General features: G+C 37.8%; 1 protein-coding gene across 3 annotated transcripts in view; it reads right to left on the reverse strand.

Moving 5' to 3' along the window:
* The window catches only part of adamts18 (ADAM metallopeptidase with thrombospondin type 1 motif, 18), a 64,825-nt gene that overhangs the window by 7,199 nt on the left and 30,730 nt on the right, over nucleotides 1-26,896 (reverse strand). For all 3 annotated transcript variants that reach the window (XM_051113853.1, XM_051113855.1, XM_051113854.1), the window contains 7 exons: nucleotides 20,896-21,068; nucleotides 17,966-18,096; nucleotides 17,665-17,788; nucleotides 15,995-16,242; nucleotides 10,147-10,267; nucleotides 9,371-9,497; nucleotides 842-1,046 (listed from right to left, as the gene is read on the reverse strand). In XM_051113853.1, the coding sequence (XP_050969810.1) occupies nucleotides 842-1,046; nucleotides 9,371-9,497; nucleotides 10,147-10,267; nucleotides 15,995-16,242; nucleotides 17,665-17,788; nucleotides 17,966-18,096; nucleotides 20,896-21,068 (1,129 nt within the window). The remainder of the gene's footprint in view (nucleotides 1-841; nucleotides 1,047-9,370; nucleotides 9,498-10,146; nucleotides 10,268-15,994; nucleotides 16,243-17,664; nucleotides 17,789-17,965; nucleotides 18,097-20,895; nucleotides 21,069-26,896) is intronic.

Consider the following 26,896-nt stretch of genomic DNA (forward strand, 5'->3'; position numbering starts at 1 on the left):
ATGTAAAATAACTATTTTGTATGTGAATATATTTTAAAATGTAATTTATTCCTGTGATGCAAAGCTGAATTTTTAGCATTGTTACTCCAGCCATTATTGTCATATGATCCTTCAGAAATCATGCTAATTTGCAAAATTATTATTATTATTAATCAATGTTAAAAACAGTCGTGCTGCTTAATATTTTGTTGGAACCTATGATACTTTTTTCAGGATTCTTTAATAAATAAAGAGTTAAAAAGAACAGAATTCATTTAAAATAGAAATCTTTTGTAACAATATAAACTACCATTTAAAAGTTTGTCTTTTTTGAAAGAAATTAATACTTTTATTCACCAAGGATGTGTTAAATTGCTAAAAAGTGATAGCCAAGATTTACGTTGTTAGAAAAGATTTCGGTTTTGAATAAATTCTGTCCTTTTTAAATTTTATTTATCAAAGAATCCTGAAAAAAAGAATCACAGGTTCCAGAAAAATACATATTAAGCAGCACAACTGTTTCTAACACTGATAATAAATGTAATAAATCAGCATATTAGAATGATTTCTGAAGCATCATGTGACACTGAAGAATTGAGTAATGGCTGATGAAAATTCAGCTTTGCATCACAGGAATAAATTATATTTTAAAATACATTCACATAGAAAACCATTATTTTAAACTGAAATAATATTTCACAATATTACTTTTTTCTGTATTTTTAATCAAGTAAATGCCTTGATGAGCAAAGAGACATTAAAAATCTTACTGATCCCAAACTTCTGAGTGGCAGTGTAATTCCATTGGAAAAGAAACAGATGGAGGTAATGTTATGTAGGTTGCATGTTTATGTAAACATACCGGTGACCAGGAGCCGGTGCTCCACTCCGGAGGACACGCCTGTGTGTTGCAGGGCTGTAGCTGGGCCGGAGCCATTACTGGACATAAGGAGTGAGCCGCCACCTCCTCCCGCTGGTACGTCACCTTCCTCATGCAGCGGATGTTTCGCGTCTGCTGCCCGCCTCCACATGTTCTACTGCACACTCCCCATTTACCTGTTGTCCAGCTGTCAAGACAAACAATTTGACCTTCAGACGCGAACCTTGTGTTTGAACACTTCAGCACATTTTAACATGAAAGAGGACATTTTACACCCATATGGCACGGACACGTGAGGCGCATAAACACACACACACACACCCTTTTTCAAACAAAATCTACATAATGTGATGATCATTAGATTAAGACCAATCTGATTACTCTGTAAACCACATAATGGAAAGACTAATGAAGAAACCACATACATTTGTCTGCTGCCACCCCACCCCACCCTCTCCTGTGGGCTCACATGGGCAAATATAAACATGCACTTATCCTTTACGTTGAAGTTTCTAGCCTAAGAGTTGAAATGTTTCAGATTCATCAACTGATGCAGACATCGAGTTCATAAATACGATTTATATTTCTGCAATATGCACATTACAAAATAACAAAAAACAAATATATTGTGGGAAGTAAAGGAGACATTCCAAGATTCTGTAATAAATTAATCAGTTTCACTGCAGCGATATGATTAACAACAGTTGGCATGAATCAATGTGTTTCTTCTAAATACTCATTAAAAATCAAATTAGTCTTTGTGAGATTGCAACAGTGCCCCCCAGTGCCAATGATGCAGTAAAAATAAAAAACTTAAAGAATGTTGAAGCTGTAATAGCCTCAGTGAAATTACTGACAGAATTGTACATTAATGAAAGGCTTTTTGATCATCAGTGATAACGAAGACAAGACAAACTCACTGTATAATAAACAGAATATTGTATTTTACATAATGTTATTCAGCTCAGATTTTCACAACAAAGACAGTACTGACATATTTTTTTTGTTTTTATAAATGTTGGTACGTTAAATTAAAGTAATAAATACATTACCATTCAAAAGCCTGGGGCCATTTATTTATTTATTTATTTATTGACTTTTGGCTCACCAAGGCTGCATTTATTGGAAAAATAAATAAATAAATTCAGTAAAAACAGCATTGTGAAACATTACTACAATTTAAAAATACCATTTTCTAATTTAATATATTTTAAAATGCAATTTATTTATCTGATAGTAAAGCTGATTTTTTAGCTTTCAGTATTTTTCAGTATTAATTTGGACACCAAGCTGTATTAAAGCTGAATAAGTTACACAAAAATTAAATCTGTACCGTACCTTTACATTTTTTTTTTGTCTGTCTTTTGTCCATGTGATAAAGTTTTGTAACTGTGTGTGAACCTGCTGTATCGAAAGACAAATTTCAGACTTTGTCTGACAATAAATTCATATCTTATCGTATTGTAAATCGTTCTGATATGCTGATTTACTGATTTACTGTAATAATCAATACTGAAAACATTTGCACTGTTTAATATTTTTGTGGACAGTTATTTTTCAGCATTATTTGCTGAAACTTTTAGAACGTTGAAACAGCATTTATTTAAAATAGACAGCGTTTGTAACAATAATGATTTTACTGTCACTTTTAATCTATTTAATGCATCCTTGCTAAGTAAAAATATGAATTTCTTTCAATAATAAAAAATAAAAAATAAATAAAAATAAAAATCCGACTGACCCCAACCTTATACTGACCCTAAACCGCAGAGTAAAAAATGTGAATATTCGGTTTAATTGTGCACTTTCCCATCAAATAAGATGTTATTTTTGCGGAGTAAAACTGACTTTAAATAATGGATATGACATGATGAAATATTGAGTACATTTAAAGTGCATTTATGTCTGAAAGACAAAATAAAAAACTGTGTAAAAATCAACACCAGTGCCAGAGAAGCTCGGTTCCAGCGCTCAGATTGCAACTCTGTCCTTGCTTCTCTTGGCTGTGGATGAAAAGAAGCTTTAAAATAGAGCTGGGCAGGCCGGGTAGAGATTAGAGCAAATGACAGCTATGACGAGAGCCGTGGCCGCAACACCGGACAGACGCCCCGGGTCGTGTTCTTAGAAGACCCAGTTCCACCCAACCACTCACACAGACCTGAGAAAAATCCTTTAATTTTCTCTCCAGCCATCTGACAAATTGGAGGGAGATGGTTAAACTGCTATTTTAATTGAGGGAAGAAACACGATCCACAGCACAATATGCCTTTTCACTCCCCCTCGTCCTCTCCTCGCCACATAAATGACAATGTGTCACCGGTCAAAGAGCTGACTTGTCGTGCCTCACTGCAAACCGCTGCTGGCGCTTGTTTTAATTTTGTATTTCTGGAATCTTTCAATAACTCGCATATTTCAAGCCATACAATTAAAGAAGACATATCTTTGGGGACAATACCGTGGACTGCTGCACATTTCGGGATACGGTCTGATTACATTGCCATTTTCTCCACGTCTACCCAGAATGATGCACCCATAATAGATACTTGTTCCAAATCACTCAATGAAATTTAAGCTAGCGTTGGTCGTGCCACAGGACAAAGGCTGAATTTTTAGCACTCTCTGGGGAATGGTTTGGGTTTGGAAGGGATTGTAAGTTTAAGAGCACTAAGAGAACCATGTACTTTCCTAAACCCATGTGACATTTCACATTTTCTCTGCTAAAAATATTACTTTAAACAGACCAAAGCATGTGCCCTAACCACTTTAGCTATGTTTGGTTGTATGATATTGGAAATTGTTTTTATTGTTGTTCATTACAGTAGTCTTTGGTATTTTTGGGTGATCATGTACACAACAGTTCAAAAGTTTAGAGTGAGTATGATTTTTTAAATGTTTTTGAAAGCTTCTAATTCTCATGTAGGCTATTTTTTTTATTTTTATTAAAAATACAGTAAAACTGTAATATTGTGAAATATAACTACAATTTAAAATAACTGTTTTCTGTGATGGCAAAGCTGAAATTTCATCAGCCATTATTTAAGTCTTCAGTGTCACATCATCCTTTCCACAAAAAACAAAACAAAACATGAATTAATAAAAAAAAAATGTGTGTCAGTACATATATAAATATATATATATATATATATATATATATATTATTATTAACCAGGTTTCAAGCGGTTAAGGCATTTTAGCATATAAGGAAATGTTTATGACTGTTATAGAGCCAACTGTGGTCTGATCCCCTTAAAACTTTGCATGCTTGTTTAGAATCCTCTGTCCCATGTGCTCAGCATGTTTTGTGAAGTTTTGAGTTTTCGTTTAGGCTTTATAGGATTTTGTGTACATTTGAACAGGCCCCTTTTCTAAGCGACCCCGTTATAGCTTCCAAAAGGGTAAATTCAACATTTTTTGATAATTATTTTTTGATAACTACAGAGTCCAGACAATTGCGCTGCCATATTTTTTTCCAGATTCAGCGAAAAACCTAGGACTAGTTCCCAAAAGTAGGTTTTTTACAACTTCAAATTTCTCTTAACTTTAAGCCTCCGTTAACCTTGTCTAACAGGTGCTCAAAGTTTGTTGACCAATGGCAGCCATGTTTTTGAAGTTACGCAAATGTCATTGTAAACACTTGTGGCACTTCGGACCAAGGCCGTGCACACCAATTTTCATGTTGATAGGTTGTGTAGTTATCCAGTTATAGCCATTGTTATGTTTTTCCCTCTTAGCACCACCCAGTGGCCAAGCTCCGTGATTTTTCCAAGTTCCTCAGATTGGCAGCAGATATCTTATTCAGTTCAGGAGTTATAGGCATTTTACTAAAAGTGGCCCTGGCCCCATTCGAATGTTTTGGCACCCTTTTGCAATGGTGAGTCAAAAATGCAACTTTTTTTTTAAGATAATATAAGATAATCCTTCTGTACTGGTTTGGTTTTGATTACACGAAAAAACTAGGACTAGTTCACAAAAGTAGGTTTTTAATAAAATGCGAAATACCCAAAAATTTTGCCAGGCTCACGATTGTTATGAGCGATTTTGTAATTTTGATAGCTGTAGCGCCTCCGTCAGGCCAATTGGGGTGAGCCTTGGTCACATTGTAGGCGGTGTGAGTACTACCATCCCTCCACGTTTTAAGTCTCTATGACTTACGGTTTGGTCTGCACAATCAGTTTTACGTGAAGATCGCTGATCTGTGACTATTCTAACAATTAGAACAGGGTTTCAGCGCTACGCGCTTGAACCCCTAAAAGATGCTGATTTGATGCTAAAGAAATAGTTCTTATTATGTTGAAAACAAATTAATGCAGATAAATTACTGCCCCGAACAATTTTTTAACAGAAGTGCATTTGAGGTGGTCAGTTCTACAAATGTTTGGTAAGAAACTCCTAAAGCTCTCTGTCCTTGAAGAGTGGCAGTTAAACAGAGTAGCAAACACACAATCATGCAACACAACTATGAAACCAAAAGAAAAGAAGAAATATTCAGAGGGCACTGTAAAAGTCTTCAAGGCATGTGCATTTATCTTTTCATGACATTTTAGGGAACAAATCAAGCCAGCCGCTTCTGGGCCCAGCCTGTGTTTGAAGTCACCGCGCTCTACGCTTCACAGAAGCAGCAGGGCAGCGTTTGCAGCCGGGAGCACGTCGTCAGACTGAGTCCTGTAGGCCATAGTCCGGAGATTAGCGTTCGATTCCTGGCCGGCTAGACGCGCTCAATCCCCACAGGGATGCAGTCTTTTTTGCTCCATAATAAAACATGGGCAGACCTGTCAACACTGAAGATATTTGCTGGAAAGATAAGCAGAAGCTTCTGTCTTGTTCTCCTGTTTTGAATGCATGCCCATACTTTTTCTGGAAGTGTTTCCAAAGGTCTATTTATTTTCCCTTTCCTGCACCCTTTTTTTACTTTTCCTCTTTTCAGCAGTCATAAATCAAAGCACATAATGCCTCAAACAAATAATGTTCCGGGAGTCTGCAGTCGATATCGTAAGCCCGTGATGTCATTCAATATGGAGTGAAACAGACTCGGCTCTGCATAGAGTGAAGGAGGTCATTAGTAACTGTGGGATTTAGGATTGTCTGTCTGAACAATAAACACACTTACAGTATGACCTACACTGAGAGAAGAAAATCCATTCTGAATGGTGGGAATCTCACGAAGAGAGAGAGAGAAAAAAAAGCACAAGGCCATTTAAGATTTAACATAATACCCTGTCGTAACTATATTTGAAGAGCTCTTACAGAGGGTGAAAATGAAAAGTTAAAACTTTTATGACTTCTTTTTTCTGCAGAACACAAAAGAAGATATTTTTGTTCATACACGAAAGTAAATGTGTCTAAAAACAACATTTACTTTCATTGTAAGGCCAATAACCAATTTTTCAATACATGTTCAATTGAGACATTTTGTTCTGCAGAGGAGTAAGAATAAGTCATACGGGTTTAAAAATGACATGAGGGAGAGTAAATGATGACAGAAGTTTAATTTTTTTGAAGGAACTATCCCTTTAATAGCGTTTCCAATGCAGGTACGACAGGCTAACTAACTCTCTGTGTGACCCACAGGATGGTGATGTCATTGAGTTGTGACGCCAACAGAAAGAGTCTGGGATCACTGGTAATCTCTACTGGTAATCAAAGCCTCTTTCTCAGCAAGTTGAAGTGTCATAGGGTTACAGGCAGACACTGGTGGTGAGTGATGGGAACCTGTGCAGTCTGTCTCCACATATCCAGCACCGCCGCAGACATGCTGCTCTCCCGTCAACCCTGCCGTTGTTTTCAATTACAATGTTATTGGAGTATTTGTCAGGCTTTGAATGGGACAAGCCAAATCGGTTAGAGCTTGTTGCTGTAAGGAAACAATCATATGGTCTTGATTTCCCCTTTTAGCATCGGCTCGCCATAGCCTGCACATTATAATCGGTCACAGCCAACATTTCACACGATGTTAGGCCAGAGAAAAAACAAGAGCGAGAAGGACGAAGGGAGGAAAGCCAGGAGGGGTGATTTGTTATCTGAGTTCCAGAATGGTGCGTCAATGCCTTTCACCCTGGCAAGTGAGGGATGCTGGGTATGTAGATGCCTCTGTAAGGCAAGAGATCAGTAAATCAAGTCAAACTGAGTGTTGCTCTTGTAAGAATGGCGGCAGGACTCTCAAAAGGAAGATGGACCGGCAGATTGACTTCAGCTTTGAGAGCGCCAGAGAAAGGATGTTTTGAGCAGCTCCTTTCATAGAAGCCCAAAGGAGGTTTCTGACACCTAGACTGAGAATGTTTTTCCCAGGGTCTCTAGTGAGACGGTGCCTGCTTTTCTTTCCTTCTTTTCCATGCATAGGAAGTACACCTTTTTCCCATTTATCTTCCTCATTTCTAAATATAACACTTTGCCTTTTCACTCATAACACTCACTGTAAATATAATGGGAGTCTTTGATAAATACGTCTTCTTATTCTTGGAATATTTGAATAGTAATTCACTGTCATCAACAAAAAGACAAGACAGAACGTGAGACCAGTATTTGGATGTGTATATATGCCTTATTGTGAAAGCTGGTGTGTGTATGCATGCATGTGGGTTTGAGTTTGTATAATTTAAAAGGTGCGTGTGTGGCAGGCTGTGGCTTGGAGCTGGAGTTTGGGCAGTGAGGGCGCAGTCAGTCCCTGTCTGGAGGCTATGTTAATCCTGTTTTCTTTAAGGAATGAAACAGAGAAAAGAACCCAAGGAAGAACGTGACTTCTCAAAGCTTTGAGCTGGGTTCTGCTCATGCTGAAGCCACCACAGCTGATTTTAGACAGACATACCAGGGCACCGTGCCCACCAATAGCACTGCAGGGTTGTACACCACTGAGGAAGCTTTTTAAATTCTATTTCAGTTTTTGAATTTGAATTTAAGTGGCAAACAGTTTTGAAATACCTGTCATTAATTACCCTCATGTTGTTCCAAACCCGTAAGACCTTAGTTTATCTTCAGAGCACAAATTAAGATATTTTTGATGACATTCGAGAGCTTTCCGACCCTGTATAGACAGCAACGGGACTACCACATTCAAAGCCCAGAAAGGTAGCAAGGACACTGTTAAAATAGTCCATGTGGCATCAGTGGTTCAACCGGAGGCGTCGTGGTAGTTTTGTGAACGTGCGTCGAAGACTCGCACAGAAGAGAAGAAATTGTTGAATAAAGTCAATATTTTTGTTTTTTTCATAGCTTTACGGTTGAACCAATGATGTCATATGGACTTTTTTAGCAATGTCCTTACTACCTTTCCGGGCCTGCTGTCTATGCAGGGTCACAAACCTCTCAGATGTAATCAAAAATATCTTAATTTGTGTTCTGATGATGAATGTCTGACAGGTTTGGAACCAAATGAAGAGTAATTCATGACAGAATTTGCATTTTTGGGTGAACTATCCCTTTAAATACATTTCTTTTTTACCAGAAAAGGAAGGTTTTTGAGGACACAATTAGACCTAAAAAACCTTGAGGTCACCATGAAATTAAAATTCAGTTTGTTTTCTAATTGTTTGTTATTGATCTTATTATACATGGTTATATCTTGATCTTCCAGTGAAAAATACTGAAACGAGAGACGTATTTTCCATAAATCTGACGTAGTGACGTATGACCAGCTTCTTTAGTCATTTAATTAACTTAAACTCTGCACCCTTTTTTACAATCAACTGCCTCTATCCAATCAATGACCAACTGACAGAACCAAGTACCTACCCTACATTTCTTTTCTTTTTCGTTTATCTGTTTCACAAGGATTTATGTCACAGTCTGGAAAAAAATCACAATCTATTGCTACTTCCATTGTATCATGACTATAAGGAAGTTTAAAAGGTTTTTAAAGTCTGGTGTGCAGGTTTTATATATCATTTCTTTCCCATTTAAAGGGTTAGTTCACAAAATGAAAACTATGTCATTAATTACTCACCCTTCGCTCATCCTCGGAACACAAATTAAGATATTTTTGATAAAATTCGAAAGCTTTTTGACCCTGCATAGACAGCAATGCAACTACCATGTTCAAGGTCCAGAAAGGTAGTAAGGAGATCATTAAAATAGTCTATTGTGACATCAGTGGTTCAACCTTAATTTTATAAAGCTACGAGAATACTTTTTCTGTGTAAAGAAAACAAAAATAACAACTTCATTCAATAATTTATTTTCTTTTGTGTCAATAACTTTACAGTGTTTCTGGACCTTAAATGTGGAAGGACTCTTGCTGGGTCAGAGAGCGTTCAGATTTCATCAAAAATATCTTAAATTGTGTTCAGAAGATGAACAAAGTTCTTGTGGGTTTGGAGCGACACAAGGGTGAGTAATGAATGACATAATTTTCATTTTTGGGTGAACTATCCCTTTAACTTCCAATTCAACCTGTGTTGGGCATGAGCAATTCAATTTAAATTTGAACTAAAGAATTGAAAGCTAAATCTTAAATTCTAAGTTGTGTCGAACCCTGCTAGAGAGAAGCAAACATGGACAGAAAGACAGACAGATTCTTACTAGGCAGGGCAGGGCTGTGTGTTGCACAGGTGAGAGCCCACCACAGGTCTGGTCTCAGGGTTGCAGAGTGAAGAGTTGACCTGTGTGTTCTGATCCTGCAAACAAATGGCTTTTGTCGAGACCCGACCTGACAAAAGAGATACAGAGAGCAAATTCTGAGCATAAACACAACTAATCTCTTTGGACATTTTGCAGAGATCCATCTCTCTAACCCGGCCTAACATACGTCTTTATCATGCGATAAACTAATGCATCCTCTGAGCGATCTTTTAAAAAAGGAAAAGCTTGGAGCACACTGTCCGTGAATGGTCTTTCTGGGGATTATGGGAGCTCAGGATGAATGGCAGTACTGTAGTGTAGCTTCTGTTGTGGCAAACAAAGCCGGGCCTCTGTCAGTGTGAGAGGCCAGGGGGGGGGCGGCCCAGAGGTCTGCTCTAAAGAAAAGCATGAATGAAACTGTGTGAGAGCGCAGATAGAGATCTGTGCTCTGGGCATGTCATAGTGCTGTCTGTCTGCCACCAACACTCAGACAACTGACTGTGAATGGAGGAGCCACTACCACAGAGATGAGCCAATGAGATTGGGAGGTCTGGAGGAAGGAGGGGCGTACTTTTGTTTTGTTTTTTTTTATCCGGCTCACAAAGGTGCGTTTGATGGACCTGGGCAAATACACACATAGACTTCCTTCCTCGGCTGACACACAACCACAGAAACTCTGCTCTCTCACACTTGAGTCAACAAAGTAAACATTTACAGTACATAGAGCATCCACTCACCCCCAGCACAAGGCGCAGAGCAGTCAGAGCGTACCACAGACCAGGTATAGTTGTGCTTCTTCTCAGGATGGGGTAGAGTGTATTCCCATGATATACCAGGATTTTTACCCTGAAGAAGAATCTGTGGAGGAGAACAGATTGTCATGGGTTAGTGAAAACAATCAAGCAACAGGTTTCCGTCTATGCAAGTACGCACTACCGTTCAAAAGCTCTATATATGGGCCATTCTACAGAACTGGTGCAAAGACAGAGTTGGAAACATCCTTTTTCCATAAATTTTTTTGTATGTATGCAAATTATATAATATCCAAGGTACACATTTCTAGTAATTGTGCAGTTAATTCTCATATTGTATTTTCAGAGTTTTGGAATATTTGTCCTCTCCCCAAACTACCGAAACGCAGTAATATGTATGGGTTAAATTGACCTATTAAGATTTTGCTTACATCTACCGTCTAAATATATTTATTGCTATTTTATTAAAATGTTTTCAGAGGTAAATCTTTAACAGTTACAATTTTAACAATATTTCAAGTGTGATTTATGAGATTTGTTGTATTTTGAATCAAATTATTCATTGTAAAAGCCAAAAAGTTGCTCATACTGATTTCAAAGTTACTCTGAAAATACATTGAACCAACATCATAACATCTTAGTTGATAATTCAATATACTTTTTAATAAAACATCCCATGTTTCGGCTGTGACTGCACACTTTCGGTAATGACAGTAATGTTTTGGTAGTGACCACGCTTCATTACAGAATTTTAACTCGCATACTAAAATACCAAATAAAGCATTGTTTTCTTTTGTCACTACCAAAACGATGATGACATGTTTTGGTCTTGACTGTTATGTAGTGACAAATGTTTCGGTAATGACAATTTTAGATACTTTTGAAACTAGCTCAAAGATGCTAATCAGCACATGGTTAGCTAGCACAGTTCTGAACAGTGGTACACATATAAAAACTAAATGTTATGGAATAACACCCAACAAAGTGTGCTTAACTGCAGAAAAAAAAGGGTGTTTGGTAGTAACATTCCTTAAAGTTACACACAGATTTTCAGACTTTTGAACACATTTACCTCAAAATCATAGGGCCTATCTACCCACCATGTAGCTATGAGAGAGGAACACATGAATATTTCCTGATCATAAATGTAGAGGTGTACTTAAAATCAGTCTCAGCCAATGGACTAAAACATACACTGCTTCGGTAGTGACATAAAAATGCGGGAAACCTTTTTTTTACATAAAGTTTCATAATTTACAAAGAAATTTTTAAAACTTAATTTACTTTTACAAAATCAAAAAGATATTTTTAAAAACGACAATGGAATGCAAAAATTCCCAATTGAAAGTACCAAAATAAATGATGATTGACTGATATTTTAAATATTATTGTGGGTTTCAACAGATAATAAAATAATCTTAGTAAACAACAGATTTGAATCCTTGAATGTTTTTTTAATGTGTTTTTTTTTTTGTTGTGGGACAGCAATTCTATAGAATGGCCCATATATATACATATATATATATATATATATATATATATATATATATATAACTAACACTATACTATTGAACAGTAGTGGATATAAAACAAACAATAATCAAATATTTGATGAATTAAATACACACTGTGCATCACCTCTGTCTTTTGGAGCAAGTGCACAACAACAGACTTTTTTACACAATGTTTTTAAAAACCTAAATTATTGCTTTAGTCTGATTGAAACTGAAATTGCATGCAAATGTGCTGATTGTCTTGTTAATGTTCTCATATTCCAGCAAGGGAGAAGGTGCCAGAGTGTCTGCTGCTGTTTTGTGGCTGTAGCTCTTTTGGGACTGAGAGATGACACCACAGTGCTCCTAGTGATCTGAAGGGAGGCTTAAATTATATTGTCTATGTGTTTGAACTGAAGCTTGTCAGCTTGTAAAACGGCACAAATGTACCAAACTGTGGGTTGGGTGAATCTGAATATTTTCATATAGTGGTGTACTGTGAGACTTTACTTGCCAGCAAGTTTTACATTGGTGTTTATGTTTCAGTAGGCCTGTATGCTATAGTTTTGGTGCTTATTCCTGGAGAAGATCTTGTAGTCATTCATGTGAGACTAGACCACAGAGGAAGTTCAGCCAGTTCCTCACTAAATCTGTGCCCAAGGCCACCGAGGACAGCCTGAGGATAACTCTAATGGAGTGGAAAAGTCCTCCGACATGAAGAGGATCTTTGTTTTTTTTCTCAGACTTTGCCACACTGGGATTTTCCTCAGACTATTTGTAATAAAAAAGTGCAATGACACCAAATTCACTGGAACTGGTAAACCACCAAACTATATGTAGAGTGCATAAACAAGGCAACTAAAGAAGGACTGAATCTTATGGGTCACTGGAGAGTTGCAGCAGTGTTTACACAAGCCAACAGTAATTGCAATGCAGCCCAAATTTCTCTAAAGTAAGAGTGCAAACTTAAGTAGTGGATTAGGCAGATGCCACCCATCCTCTAATTACTATGGATTTACCCTCAGTTAATGTTTTGAATAGGAAGTGTGTGGCAGGCTGCTGCTGATGTGGGAAGATTATCCTTAAGTCAGTCACAATAAACACAGTAAACCAGTCTCAATGCAATGCTCTGTCAGATTACTGAGTTGTCTAAAACCATTCAAAATCTTTTCTTGGGTTCAATGGAGTGTCATGACTGTATGTTTTACATTACGGATGGAGACGTATGAATTCATGTGAATTCATTTTTCATGTTCAATGAGATGCAGGTGATGCAAGATGTTGAGAAAGAACCACTAACTGAAGTAAGTTTCAAGTAAGTCCAGACCTGTAGTAGAGGAAAGAATCTATCAACAAGACAGCAGAAGTCATTGTGCGAATCAAACAAAGGCGGTATTTGAAGGATGGAGGGTTTCCAGTGAAAGTAAAACAAGTATACTGAAACACAGTGGCAAGTTAGCAAACTTTTTAACATACTGTATCTTGGCCCACTCTCTCTCTGAGTGTCCAGGCTGAATCTATTGCCCTGGAAGCGGTCCATGAGACCCTGCACGCTAGCCTGTTCAAAGCTGGTCCAGATTTACAGTTGGCACTGAACGCAGAGCAGCTATTCCAGATTCAGACTCAGGAGGAGGTCTCTGATCCATCTGTGATCCGGCTAGCCATCTGACTATGGATACAACACATGGGGAAACTCTACCTCTTCTGATCCAGTGTCCAGACCAGCAAGAGTCCACTGCACCATGTCTGTGCACTGATATAGGAAGTCTAGAGTTTCAGACCTAACATATGCAGCAAGAATCATAATTTTGAACATCGATTCAACATGCAAAATATCCCATCCAAATACTGTAAAAGCAAGTCTTCTTTTGTCTTGTGTTGCAATGAAAGCTTCATCTGATGTGCTTCTCTCTCTAGACGCCCGCTCTCTATCTTTCACTCCAGTTATTCTGAATAATGACGGAAAATCTGGGGTAATTACTAAACTCTGTTGAACAGGACTACTAGGACAGGTTCATTATCAAGCACTCCCAGTATAAGGTTACTACACAAAAATCCATCTGTGCCCTGGCTAGAAGTGTAGCAGTTCCTCCCGCCATGAAGAAACGAGTGAATGAAAGACTGATGAATGGGAGCACGGATACCACATCTAAACGAATCATTCTGGGCTGGCATGACCCTCTTAAGACATGCCACAAGAATTTCAATACCTAAAGAAATCGTAAAAAATGTTTAAATCAAAAGCACTTCAAGTTTGAAAGGAACTCCTCTGTTATGTCTCGTCTAGTGCCTCTCAGTCCACATGGCTGAGCTGATTACAAGCTTTGGAACCATGTCAACGTTTACATTCACATTTCTCAAAATGCACTTTCCTAAGGTTCCTGAAGCTGAAACTTATCCATTTTCCATAGCAGGTTAAACCGAGAGATCCAGCCAAGCATAATTGACCAGCTGCTTCCCTCGAATCGCAACCCCAAGCCTCTCTGATCTATTGAGTTCAATTGCAAAAATCTTAATCTTTTAATCTCTCTCTACCCTCCTCTTTTTCTTGAAATTACAGAGCATACTTAGAGAGATTAATGCCAACTCATCTTGCAAATCAGGTCTCTGCTGCCATCGCCCACCCTGGGGAAAATCGTAATGAAGAGAGGGCATGTGGGCTGAAGGGGAATGCTACATGCACGTAAAGCACAGGTTGAATGCTGTGCAGATCAAAGACCAGTAAATAAGATCAAAATGAAAGTATATTAAATGAAGCATGCTAACTTTTGCACAACCTGCACAACAACACCTGCAATAGTATCAAGACCAAATGGGTTTTGAACAGCTTGAGGTGTTGGTAACAAACCTTCCTTTACCTCAATGCAAGCAGAGCTGTTTTCCTGAGACTTAAAAGGATAGTTCACCCAACAATTCTGTCATTAATTACTCACCCTTATGTCGTTATTAACTCGTAAGACCTTCGTTCACCTTCAGAACAAAAATTAAGAATTTTTTGATGAAATCCAAGACCTTTTTTGACCCTGCACAGACAGCAACGCAACTACCAAATTCATATGAAGATGAACGAAGGTCTTATAGGTTTGGAATGACATGAGGGTGAATAATGAGAGAATTTTCATTTTTGGGGGAACTATCCCTTTAAAAAAGTAATTTTCTCACTTTTTTTTCTTTTGGCCAAGAGATAACAGAACTATTTCTAACTGTAATACACAAATAATGCTGCATCAAGGACATGTTGGACATGTTACTTTAGAAAAGTATTAATTATAGTTACTAGTTAGCTATTACTACACAAATAGTAACTGAGTTAGTAACTAAGTTACATCATTATAAAAGTAACTGATTACAAGGGAAAGTAACTATTGTGTTATTTTGGAAAAAAAAAAGTTCAAATAGGTCAAATAACTTGGATGTCCCCTATATTAAAAATGTTAAACGAATTAAATGGACACTAAATAGAATAAATTATCATTATGAAACATAGTACACTAATCTACACAATTTTAATGTTGCTGTGGGACAACGTGAGAGACACCTATCAAATTCAATGAATTATTGTAAATATTATCAACCCTCTATGGACACCTTAGCAATAGAGTCGCCAATGGCTAGTAAATCTTTTAGTTTACTTACCAGACTAATATCTGATAACAGCATTGTAATGGGCAAAACGATAATTCGTTTAATCTTTACTGAGAAAAATAACGCTGTTAGTAAGCGGCTATTCCCATCACTGATCATGAGTGAGCAAATTCTCTTTCTAAGAGCAAGCTTAATATTGTATATCAGCCCACAGAACTGATCTACTACAGTTGAACACAATGGCGATAAAAGGTTTAAAGGATTCTTTTGAAATCAAATTCTCTCTTTTATCCCCGCTTCAGATTTGTGCAGATATATGAAGCGCCCTTACTATGACTTAACCTCAACGGTCATCTGAACCCATAGCCATCACCCTTCATGTAAGCAGTGCCCAGTGCTACCCATTAGCAGGAGCACACAGTGCAGCGAGTTCAAAGCTTAGTGCCATTCACATTGTCGCACCGTTTGATCTCGAATCTCTACATACTGAAGATGAAAGTCACAATGACCACGTCGGCTCTGGCCTGCAATTAATCCCAAACAGGGGCGTTAGTCTGTCCGTTCGACTCATTTGTGTCTCTTCTCTTCTGTCTCTCTCTCTATCTTTCTCTCGTTTGTTTCTCATCTCTCTCGCTCACTCACTGTCCCTTAGCCTTGTTTTCATCTGACCGAATGGCCACGGCGCTCTTGCCAAGACCCTGTCATGGCTAATTCGCTAACAGGTGTCAGGCCGGACGGGGACGGGGGTGACTCACTTCAAAGAGCAGGGTCTCATTAGTGGGGCCTGCGGCGTACAAGGTCTCAGGCTGGTTGAAAGAGCGCTGATAGTTGAACGTAGTGCCTGCGAACTGGAACCTGCCAGGCCAGTCCACCGTCCAATCCCCCGTCAGGTAATAGGTGCCACGCTTCAGGCTGCGGACGGCCAGGTAGCTGGTGGAGATCTCCATCTCCTGCACCCTGATGCTCCTCGCTCCAGCGGGAACCATCACGACGGGGTAGTACTCTGAAAAGAAGGAAAAAAAGGGAAAATGGGTATGCAGTGTCTGCTCACTTCTGCCTTTTCTGCATTTTTAAAGGCCAGAGGGAACAGGCATCTTTGAGCTGATGCATTATCACCTCCTCCAGTCGGACGAGAGCGATGAGGTGCCAGACTGCAGAGTTCTTGCTGTGTAAGTGCTCTAAAAAATGCATTGCACTTTTCTGTGAAGTCTGCTGAGAGAGGTCTAAAGTGACAGACTTACCTATACTACAAGGATTATTTTTCTCTTTTTTCAGTCTCTATGATCTTTTATTAAATTTTATTAAAGGCCACTAGTTCTCAAACTATTCTGATCAAATCAGAAGAATCAAATACCACCTATTTAACCCCTACAGTGTTCAGTCCTTAAAAAACTGATGATTTGTGAAAGATTCAGAAGTTTGAGGTCAGTACGATTTTAAGAAACAATTCTTAACTGAGAAAGAATGTATTAAATTCATCAAATGTGACCTTAAAGGTATTTTTTAAAGAATTAGTTCACTTACAGCGTAAGAATTACCTGATAATTTACTCACCCTATGTCATCCAAGATGTTCATACTTTCTTCAGTCGAAAAGAAACGAAGGTTTTTGAGGAAAACATTCCAGCATTTTTCTCCATATAGTGGACTTTAATGGGGATCAGTGGGTTGAAGGTCCAAATTTCAGTTTCAATGCAGCTTCAAAGGGCTCTACACGATCCCAGCTGAGTAATAAGAGTCTTATCTGGCAAAATGATTAGTCATTTTCTAAAAAAAATAACATGTATACCCTACATTTTTGAAACAAAGTACACAGACAAAGATTTAACCGTGTGTGACTTTTCCAGCATGACTACGTAATGCTTGAAGTCACAGAGCTAGTGCAAGATGAGCATTTGTGGTTAAAAAGTATATAAATTAGATTTTTTTTTAAATGACCGATTGTCTTGCTAGACAAGACGCTTATTTCGGGCTGGAATCGTGTAGAGCCCTTTGAAGCTGCACTGAAACTGCAATTTGGATCTTCAACCAGTTGGGCACCATTGAAGTCCACTATGAAGAAAAATCCTGGAATGTTTTTTTTTTTTATTTCTTAATCTTAAACCTTCATTTCTTTTTGACTGAAGAAAGAAAGACATGAACATCCTGGATGACACATGGGTGAGTTAATTAACAGGAAATTTTAATTCTGGAAGTGAACTAATCCTTTAACTTCCTATTGATCAAAGAATTCTGAAAAAATGTAACACTGATAAAAATAAGAACCATCTCAGGTGAGAACCACTGCTTTAGGCATTTTTTTCTATTATTTTGTAGTGAATTTACTCCTTGCTTCTTTCTCTTGAAGCCTGTTATTTTCTTCAAAATATTGTTTTGTCAAAGAAGACCCAAAGGTATGAAAGATACATGCTCTACAAGAACCTTACCGTTGGCTCTGTGCTGGAGGGTGTACTGGCCACTGTAGAACTTGCAGGTGGAGTTGTCTCCTTTACACACTCCACAGGCATCCAAAGCGGCCTTTGATCCCAACACCTGGTCACAGCCCACCAGCTACACAGATAACGTTATTAAAAAGATATTTTCAAACTGACAGTTTAGCCCACTGGGCCTGATGAATATAACAAATGCATATGTCAATCAATTCTCATGCGAAAAACCAATGCAAAATCAGCAGTTAAAGTGATGCCAGAAAAATGACAGTCTCAGAATCATCACCTCCTCACATACCTCACATATCCCATCAATGCACACCCCTCCTTTGTAGTCAGAGCAAGACGTCCCATCTTTGACTTTGCTGGACATAGCGAAGAAAAAATCAAAGTCCTCAGCAATGCAGTACAGCTTACAGATGTCCTCTTCTAGATAGGAGATGAATAGGGTCATTAGATCTTATAGCTTCAGAGCGACTTTATGTTAGATCTTCTGAAGCTGTGTACTGGTACCCTCAGCGTGCCGCTATAAAGTTTCATGCATGAGGACATATGGAGCAGTAATCCTGTGAACATTTTTTCAGACAAAACGCAGGTGGACTTTTATGTAAAATAGAAAACAATTCTTTAAAACACATGCACAAACCCACAAACCCACACTATCACTGATTCCCACACATCACATTTCAGTTTGAGCTTGAGAATGGAATTGCTCTATTCAACACAAATTGCTGTAAAATAAAATAAAATAAAATAAAGCACCATTTATTCCTAGCAGACACAATGCAGATGTGTGCTACTGTCTAGTGCTAATTACTGGGCATGTTTAAGCTGTGTGTGGTTGGCTGTGAAGCAACTGGAAGGCTCACCATGCTGTAGAGAACATACCCACAGAACACATGTTACACTAAAACTTAAAACTCTGTTACAAATGGGCCCATAAAGCTGGAATGCAAGAGGGGAGACTCTATCCAACTCTCCTACTGAGAGAAAAATATGGGCCTATCAGAGATGCATCTGCATCCACACAGATATCCAGGCTCATTCAGTACAGGAGCTAAGTATGAGCTGTTAGATTTAGATTCATTATTTTTTTAGGTCATAATTACTGTGCTTGTACAAACGACAGTAAACCTAACAATAAAAGCTCAAATCTGAATAATGCCTCTAAAAGTAAAGAGAAGGCCAAGTAGAACTTAACAATAGGACACGTCAGAGGTTTAATCCAATTTGATCTACATCCAAAATCCCAGTCAAATACGGATAAGCGCTTCCTAACACCTGTACTAACCACTGAAACACATGACCTACTGATTAGAGCGCTGAGCTCCATTCACCCCACTGAAACCTCTGGATACACTGCAGAGGTTTTTCAGTTTAGCATGAGCTCAGCATCTCCTCTCAGGGCCTTTTCATTAGTTCAAAAAAATCTGACAGGTCAATACCCATTTGTTTCTATCCTTTCACTTTTTCACTCCCAATCTGCTTTAAGAAAACCCAAATACGCAAACAGGGTCCTATTCAGGTCCAAACCTGCCTATGGGGTTGATCAGTGCACTGCACTCACAGAACGAGTGGATACATGTTTTCAGTCCAAATCCATGCACAGCTTAGTCAACACACATTAGGTGGGATGAATCGCTTGGGTGGAATATATTTGTAATATGTAACAATCTCAACACATATTGTCAAAAACAACTGAGAATGATTACTATTTAAAAACACACCTGTTTTTGCTGACTCAGATATTAGAGGGCATCAATAACTAAGAAGGCAAGGTCTGAGATTAATGTTTTTTGCAGTTTTGTTATTAGTTATGCCAGACAAGGGTACATACACCGGTCAAAAGTTTGGAGGTCAGATTTATTTATTTACTATAATGATTTCTGAAGGATCATGTGACACTGAAGACTAGATTAATGGCTGCTAATTAAAATTTAAAATATTACTGTTTTACTGTATTTTCATTAAATAAATGCAGCCTTGTAAAACATGGAGAGATTTAAAAAACATAACTAATATTAACTTATTACTTGTATATTAACTTAATACTCAATATAAAAAATATTAATAAAAACAAATGGTATTTTATTTTATTTTATTTTATTTTAATCATACACTACCAGTCAAAGTTTTTTAACATTAAGATTTTTTATGTTTTTTAAATAAATCTTTTCTGCTCACCAAGCCTGCATTTCCTTGATCCAAAATACAGCAAAAGCAGTAATATTGTGAAATATTTTTACTGTTTAAAATAGCTGCTTTCTATTTGAATACATTTTCAAATGTAATTTATTCCTTTGATCAAAACTAAATTTTCAGCATCATTACTCAAGTCTTCAGTGTCACATAACCCTTCAGAAATCATTCTAATATGCTGATTTGCTGTTCAAGAAACAGTATTATTATTATTATTATTATTATTATTATCATTATTTGAAACAGCTGAGTACATTTTTTCAGGATTCCTTGATGAATAGAAAGATCCAAAGATCAGCATTTATCTGAAATAAAAAGCTTTTGTAACATTATATACTATCCCATTCAAAAGCTCGGAGTCGGTATATATATATATATATATATATATATAGAAATTAATATTTTTATTTAGCAAAGATGATTTAAATTGATCGAAAGTGATGATAAAGGCATTTATAATGTTACAAAAGATTTCTATTTCAGATAAATGCTGTTTGTCTGAACGTTCTATTCATCAAAGAAACCTAAAAAAAATCTGTTTTCAACATAACAATAAATGTTTTTTGAGCAGCAAATCAGAATATTAGAATGATTTCTAAAGGACCATGTGACTGGAGTAATGATGCTAAAAATTAAGCTTTGAAATCACAGGAATAAATGACATTTTAAAATATATTCAGTTATTATATATACAGTTATTTTAAATAGTAAAAATATTTCACAATTTTACTGGTTTTGCTGTACTTAGAATCAAATAAATGCAGGCTTGGTGAGCAGAAGAGACCTTAAAAAAAACATTAAAAACCTTACTGTTCAAAAACTTTTGACTGGTAGTGTACATTTATTATACATTCTATTAAAAAAAAAAAAAAAAAAAAAAAACAAGTGTGAGTCTCGCTCGTCCAGTAAATGAAGACGCATGGGGATTTTGAACCCACAGCAGAGGTTTATGGTGCTCTCTTCCAGCTGTTAATGAGACATTTGCTTTTGTTCGTAATGAATGCACTAAGGCCCAAATATCTCCCATACCTTCCACTTTGGTGTATGGCTTCCATTTGTAGTACCATCCCCTGAAGGGTTTGCTGTTGTACTCGGCGCACTGCTGAGCTCTGAAGTCCACTCCGTTGGGCTGGCATGGCTTGGTGTTACACAGCTGGTGCAGTCGACCGGGGCCTTGGCAGAACTTGCCGTTGTGCTGTGGGCTTGGGTGAAACAACCAGCAATTAGCGCAAGCGAACATGGAAGCGAGGAGAGAGAGAGCGAGAAGAAGAGAAGAAACAGATGTGCCTCAGCAAGCATTCAACATGCGAGAGGAATGACAGCCATTCGGTATTTTTTGGAAGACGGGCTGGTGAGATGCATTACATATGATGTGCATTAGCATCTGCACTAAGGGAATGTCTTTGTGCATTATCGGTGATGTGTCTGACTGAATCACATCCCAACTGACAGCTGTAAAAGATATAAAGTGTTTGGGATACAATTCCATTCATGACTTGGACTCGTCTGTGTTTTCAACAGCTATGATTTTTGAATAATAAACTTCAACGAGAACAAGACAACACGCAGCTGTGCTGATGTACTTTACACATTGTGTTATCTGAGTCAACGTGCTTGCAGCCAAATAGGAAACCTGGTTGAAAATGGTTTGTTTTTGATGGTCCCTACCTTGTTTTCTTAGCTGACCTTGATAGGCTGATCTAGCTAAAAACAACCACCAAACTAACACAAACCTGCTTGGACCAACACGGAAATTCATTTATTCATCCTTACTTCTAAACCTGTAACTTATGCAAGCAAGGCTGGATATCATAAAAGGTCAGCCCTCAGGCTCTGGACAATGTGTTCGATCCGTCATCCTGTCTTGCTGAGGCAGCTTGAGGCTGGAGAAGAGCTGTAGCCTCTCCCAATGCCACAGGAATGCCTCCAAGTGCCACATGAAGCACAGTCACCATCTTTCCTGAGGGAAAAGCGGTCCTGCAGCTCCTGTAACTGAGGCTGTGAGAGCGGAGGCATGCTTGCGGCATGGCTGCACGTTTTAAAGTGGAAGACTCTTGGGTACCCTCTTGTAGCCTAACCTCAAAGCAAAGGACTGTGCCATGTGCCCGTCAATGTGTGTGTGTGTGTGTCTGTGCACGTTCTTTTAGTCTCTGGCCTTTAGCTTTTTATTGCATGTTCACACTTGAGGTTAGAAAACCGCTCACAGAGAGGACAGATGAGCCTTCCACGCGCTTTTAAAAATCACTCATCATCTTTATGCATGTACAGTGATCAAACAGAGAAAGCATGGGGAAAAAACACACAGTGAGATAAATGAAATACTTCTTTTTTGAAAACTGACAACATAGCTCTATTGTCTAGAACAGATGTTTTCAAACTGAGGGTCTTGACCCGCTCGTGGGCTGCAGAGTGGGAATAAGTGGGTCACTAGAACGGTGGTGTTTTCAGATGCACGTAAACATATGTAAACAATGACTCTATAGAGTTGATTATTGTTTGAAAAGAACCTTCATTGATTTAACTCACCAAATCCATTACAGTGGCTACTGAGTCAACATATGATTCACTTACTGAATTGCAAATTCCAGAATTTTAGAGCTTCTGGTTTCATCCTCTGAAAGTCAGTGGGTTTTTGGTTAAAAGACTAGCTCACTTCCAAAACAAAAATTCTCTGATAATTTACTCAATCCCATGTCATCCAAGATGTTCATGTTTTTTTTTTTGTTCAGTCGAAAAGAAATTAAGGTTTTTGAGGAAAACATTCCAAGATTTTTCTCTGTATAATGGACTTTAATGGGACCCAAAGGGTTGAAGGTCCAAAGTGCAGTTTCAGAGCAGCTTCAAAGGGCTCTACATGATCCCAGCCGAGGAGTAAGGGTCTTACCTAGTGAAACAATCAGTCATTTTCTAAAAAAATAAAAATGTATATATTTTTTTAACCACAAATGCTCATAGTCACGTTGGAAAGCTCACGTGTGATATAGGCTGCACCAACCAAGTTTTTAAAAAGCGAACGTGCAAAGAAAGTCAAACACGTTTTACAAAACTGCATGTGTTTCCAATGTAATTACGTAATGTGTCAAGTCACAGACACGCATTGCAGAGCTAACGCATTTGTGGTTAAAAAGTATATACATTTTTATTTATGTATTTTTTAGAAAATGACAGATTGTTTTGCTAGATAAGACCCTTATTCCTCAGCTGGGATTGTGTAGAGCCCTTTGAAGCTGCATTGAAATTGCAATTTGGACCTAAAACTTACTGATCCCCCTTGAAGTCCAGTATATGGAGAAAAATCCTGGAATGCTTTCCTCAAAAACCTTAATTTCTTTTCGACTGAAGAAAGAAAGACATGAACGTCTTGGATGACATGGGGGTGAGTAAATTATCAGGACATTTTTATCCTGGAAGTGAACTAATCCTTTAAATGCCTAAAATAAGGTCAGTGGTTAACAAGCTCAGCATATTTTATGTTTTATTTTACAACATAAAATACATCAGTAACATCCTACTCTTTATTTTTTAAGCTTTTACGTGTTTTGAAGAAAAGGCTGGAGCTAACAAGTGGCTAAATAGAGCTAAAGAGGTTGTTACGAAGGCAAAACAGGTAAACTCATCTACTCACTAGTGCACTTTTACAGCCTAGCTGTGTTTATACTCAGCTCCTTGCAAACTATGCTAAAACTAAAACATTCCAGCTTGTAAATTTTAAGTAAAGATCAAAAGATTTGTTGGAAACTTGCTGGTGACTTTGAAGTTGTGTGACAGCGGAGTAGTTTGTTTATAGCCTACTTAAGTTTATAAAAGCTGCGTTCATTTGTGAAGATTATCTTCACCAAAACATAGAAGAATCATAAACTTTTGTTGGTCACAAAGTTTATTTTGTGCAATAATCCAGCGACCAATGGGAAATCCTATTGGTTTTTGTTGAGAGAAGCACTGTTAAAGGGTTAATTCACCCAAAAATGAAAATTAGGCTATTATTTACTCACCCTCAAGTTATTCAAGGTGTATATGACTTCCTTCTTTCAGACGAATGCAGTCGAAGCTGTATTAAAAATTGTTCAGACTCCTCCAAGCTTTACAATGGCAAAGGGCAGGTGTTTCTTATCATCAGTCCAAAACAAGTCTAATTAAATGCTTCCATCAATAATAAAAAGTGCCTCACACAGCTCCAGGCTGTGAATAAAGGCCTCCTGTGGCAAATCAATGTGTTTTCGTAAGAAAAATATCCATATTTAAAATGTAATAATCACTTTATTATAGCTTGCGCTAACAGTGGTACACAGAAGCCGCTCCGGGCAGATGACGTAGGACTGTAAGTCTCATGAAAACCAATGTTTGTTTACGGGAGCAAGGGAAGCTAAATTTCCTTACTTTAGCAAAGGAAAACCAGTCTCACCTTGGCTTATATCAAAATCCTCTAACATTTTTCTTTACAAATCCTCGTTTTGTACTTCTAATTTACGATCGTTGTTGTGATTCGACACCTGTCCACCTGGAACCTGTACAACTTGTTAGCGCAAGCTAGAGAAAAGTGATTCTTGCGTTTTAAATATGGATATTTTTCTTACAAAAACTCTCTGATACTTTACAGGAGGCCTTTATTCACCCCCCCGGAGCTATGTGAGGCACATTTTATTATGGATGGATGCACTTTATTGGACTTGTTTTGAACTGTTAAAGAGAAACACCCACCCACTGCCATTATAAAGCTTTGAAGAGCCAGAACGATTTTTAATATAACTCCGATTGCATTCGTCTGAAAGAAGGAAGTCATACACACCAGGGATGCATTGAGGGTGAGTAAATAATGGGCTAATTTTCACTTTTGGGTGAACTAACCCTTGAAGTTAACTTCCAGGTTGCCCTACAAAAATATATATGCACTTACTATGTATTCAATTCCTTTAATAAAACTTTTTTTTCTGTCTTACTAAAAAGTTTTTGGTGGGTGTCAAGAAAGATTATACTTCTCTAGGTGGATGCTGGCATAAAAAAAGTCTGGGAACCATTGATATATGGGTGTGTATAAATATTGCTTTAGGAAATTATGCCTCACTTTTCAGGAGAAGTCAGTAAGATCAATGATAGTCTAACAATGCTGTCAGACGGCTGTTTGTGCATGTCTGCTTTTGTTTTTGGAGCAGGTTTTCAGGCTGATCCTATTAAAGCTTTAGTGACAGTGGGCCCATATGGTAGAGCACTTACAAAAACACACAAAGCACAGCGAGCGATTGAAAGAAGAGAGGCGGGGAAGAAAGCCAAGTGCATGTTTTCTGATTATACGTTGAAATAACTGTGCCCAAATCAATTTTGTGCTACATGCTAAACTTCACACAATAGTTGCTGGCAAAAGGGAACACTGTTCTCTTTTTCTCTTTGTCGACACGACTTTGTAGCATTGTTTTTCAACTGGGGAATATTAAATCTCAGAACAGCTATACTTAATGCAAACTTCAGAGGAAATAGGGTCACCCTGTCTGTCTGCTTGCCTGAATCTCCACAAAACTCCCCACGTAGACCACATCCTTCTCTACCTCAGTCTCTCAATACATCTCCAATCTCTAAGACCCCCATCTTTAATCAAACCCTCATTATGCCCACATTGTTAGCCATCAGATATCCACTTTAAAGTCAAGTCATTAAAACAGAGCCCTCTACATATAAATAAACAGAACCAAACAATGATGCAATGAAATAAATCGTTTGTTTGTTAGGGGCTTTCCGAAGACCTGAGGGTGATTGTACATGCATCCTACTCTTTCAACTTTGGCCTCTGGTAATGGTGTATTAATGCTACCCATACTCTGTTACTTAACACTGTATCCTGTACAGTAAACAAACTTCAAATAAGTAATCCCAAAAACAACCACCTACACTACACTTTTGCCAAGAGATGCATTTCTCAAACACTCATATTAAAGACACACAAACCTGTATCTGGCAGCTGAGTATGGATAAAGTCAAGGGAGCATATTTATCAGATAATATTTACTGATAAATGTTGTTTGAATGAGATGACATCTCATGCAGCTGGCTTTAACAGCTGTCTCCTGAGGACCTGAAGATACTGAAGTGATGAGTATGGGGATTCCCCTTGAACCTCACCGCCACAAACAGAAGACATACCAGCACCTATTCCGCTGCAGGTGCTGTCTAAAATCCGTAAGGGAAGATTGTCCATCAAAACTCTTTTGAAACATTTCCGAATGAAATACAGATAAAATGCTCTGATCAACATGAACTCTGCTTTCCATGCGGAATGCAGACAGATGTTCATGGTTTGCACCTCATAAACATGTGTAAACAGCCGTGCAGTGAGAAGAGAAGTCTGCTACAATGATCTGACTGCAGTGTGAAAAGCAGCAATATTGTCTTATTTTTACTAAACCCAAAAATCCCCAAAAATCTCGGATTATAGTGATTATAGAAATTCTGCCTTAAAAGCACCCTAAGTCTCTCTCAAGTGGATTAGACGCTATTGAACTAATACAGACCAACCAAATCAGGACAAAAAAGAAAACATTAAAGCACTCACACTGAAAACACTTCATAGTCTGCCCACAAATAACAGAAATTAAATAAACAATCGTAGAATAAAAATATTTCCACCCCCTCTTTTTCGAATTCAATACATATATTCAGATAAAAAACATTTCTATACAGCATATTCTGCATTCCAAAACAGCTTTCTTGCAATAGAGCGGGAAACGCCTGCTCTTTCCTAGCAAAGTGCTTCCAAAAAGCAATCATTTTACAGCGTCTTTCCAAATGTTGTGCATCTATGGATGGATCTTCAAATCAATCTGATCTTTAAATCTACCTAAACATTTTGCATGAGATCACAATGGATAATACAGATCATATGTGTGCAATTTAACAAACGCACAATGATTTTTGGGCTGGGTATTTCCAGGGCATCTTTGAAGTTCTCCACCTCAACTCACATGACTTTGAATAGTTTCTTTCTTGCTTTCTTTCTTTACTGGAACTGTTCACGTCAGACGTGTTGGTCTGGCTGTCTAAG

The sequence above is a fragment of the Labeo rohita genome, chromosome 7 (genome assembly GCF_022985175.1).
Source record: "Labeo rohita strain BAU-BD-2019 chromosome 7, IGBB_LRoh.1.0, whole genome shotgun sequence".
Taxonomy (NCBI): Eukaryota; Metazoa; Chordata; class Actinopteri; order Cypriniformes; family Cyprinidae; genus Labeo; species Labeo rohita.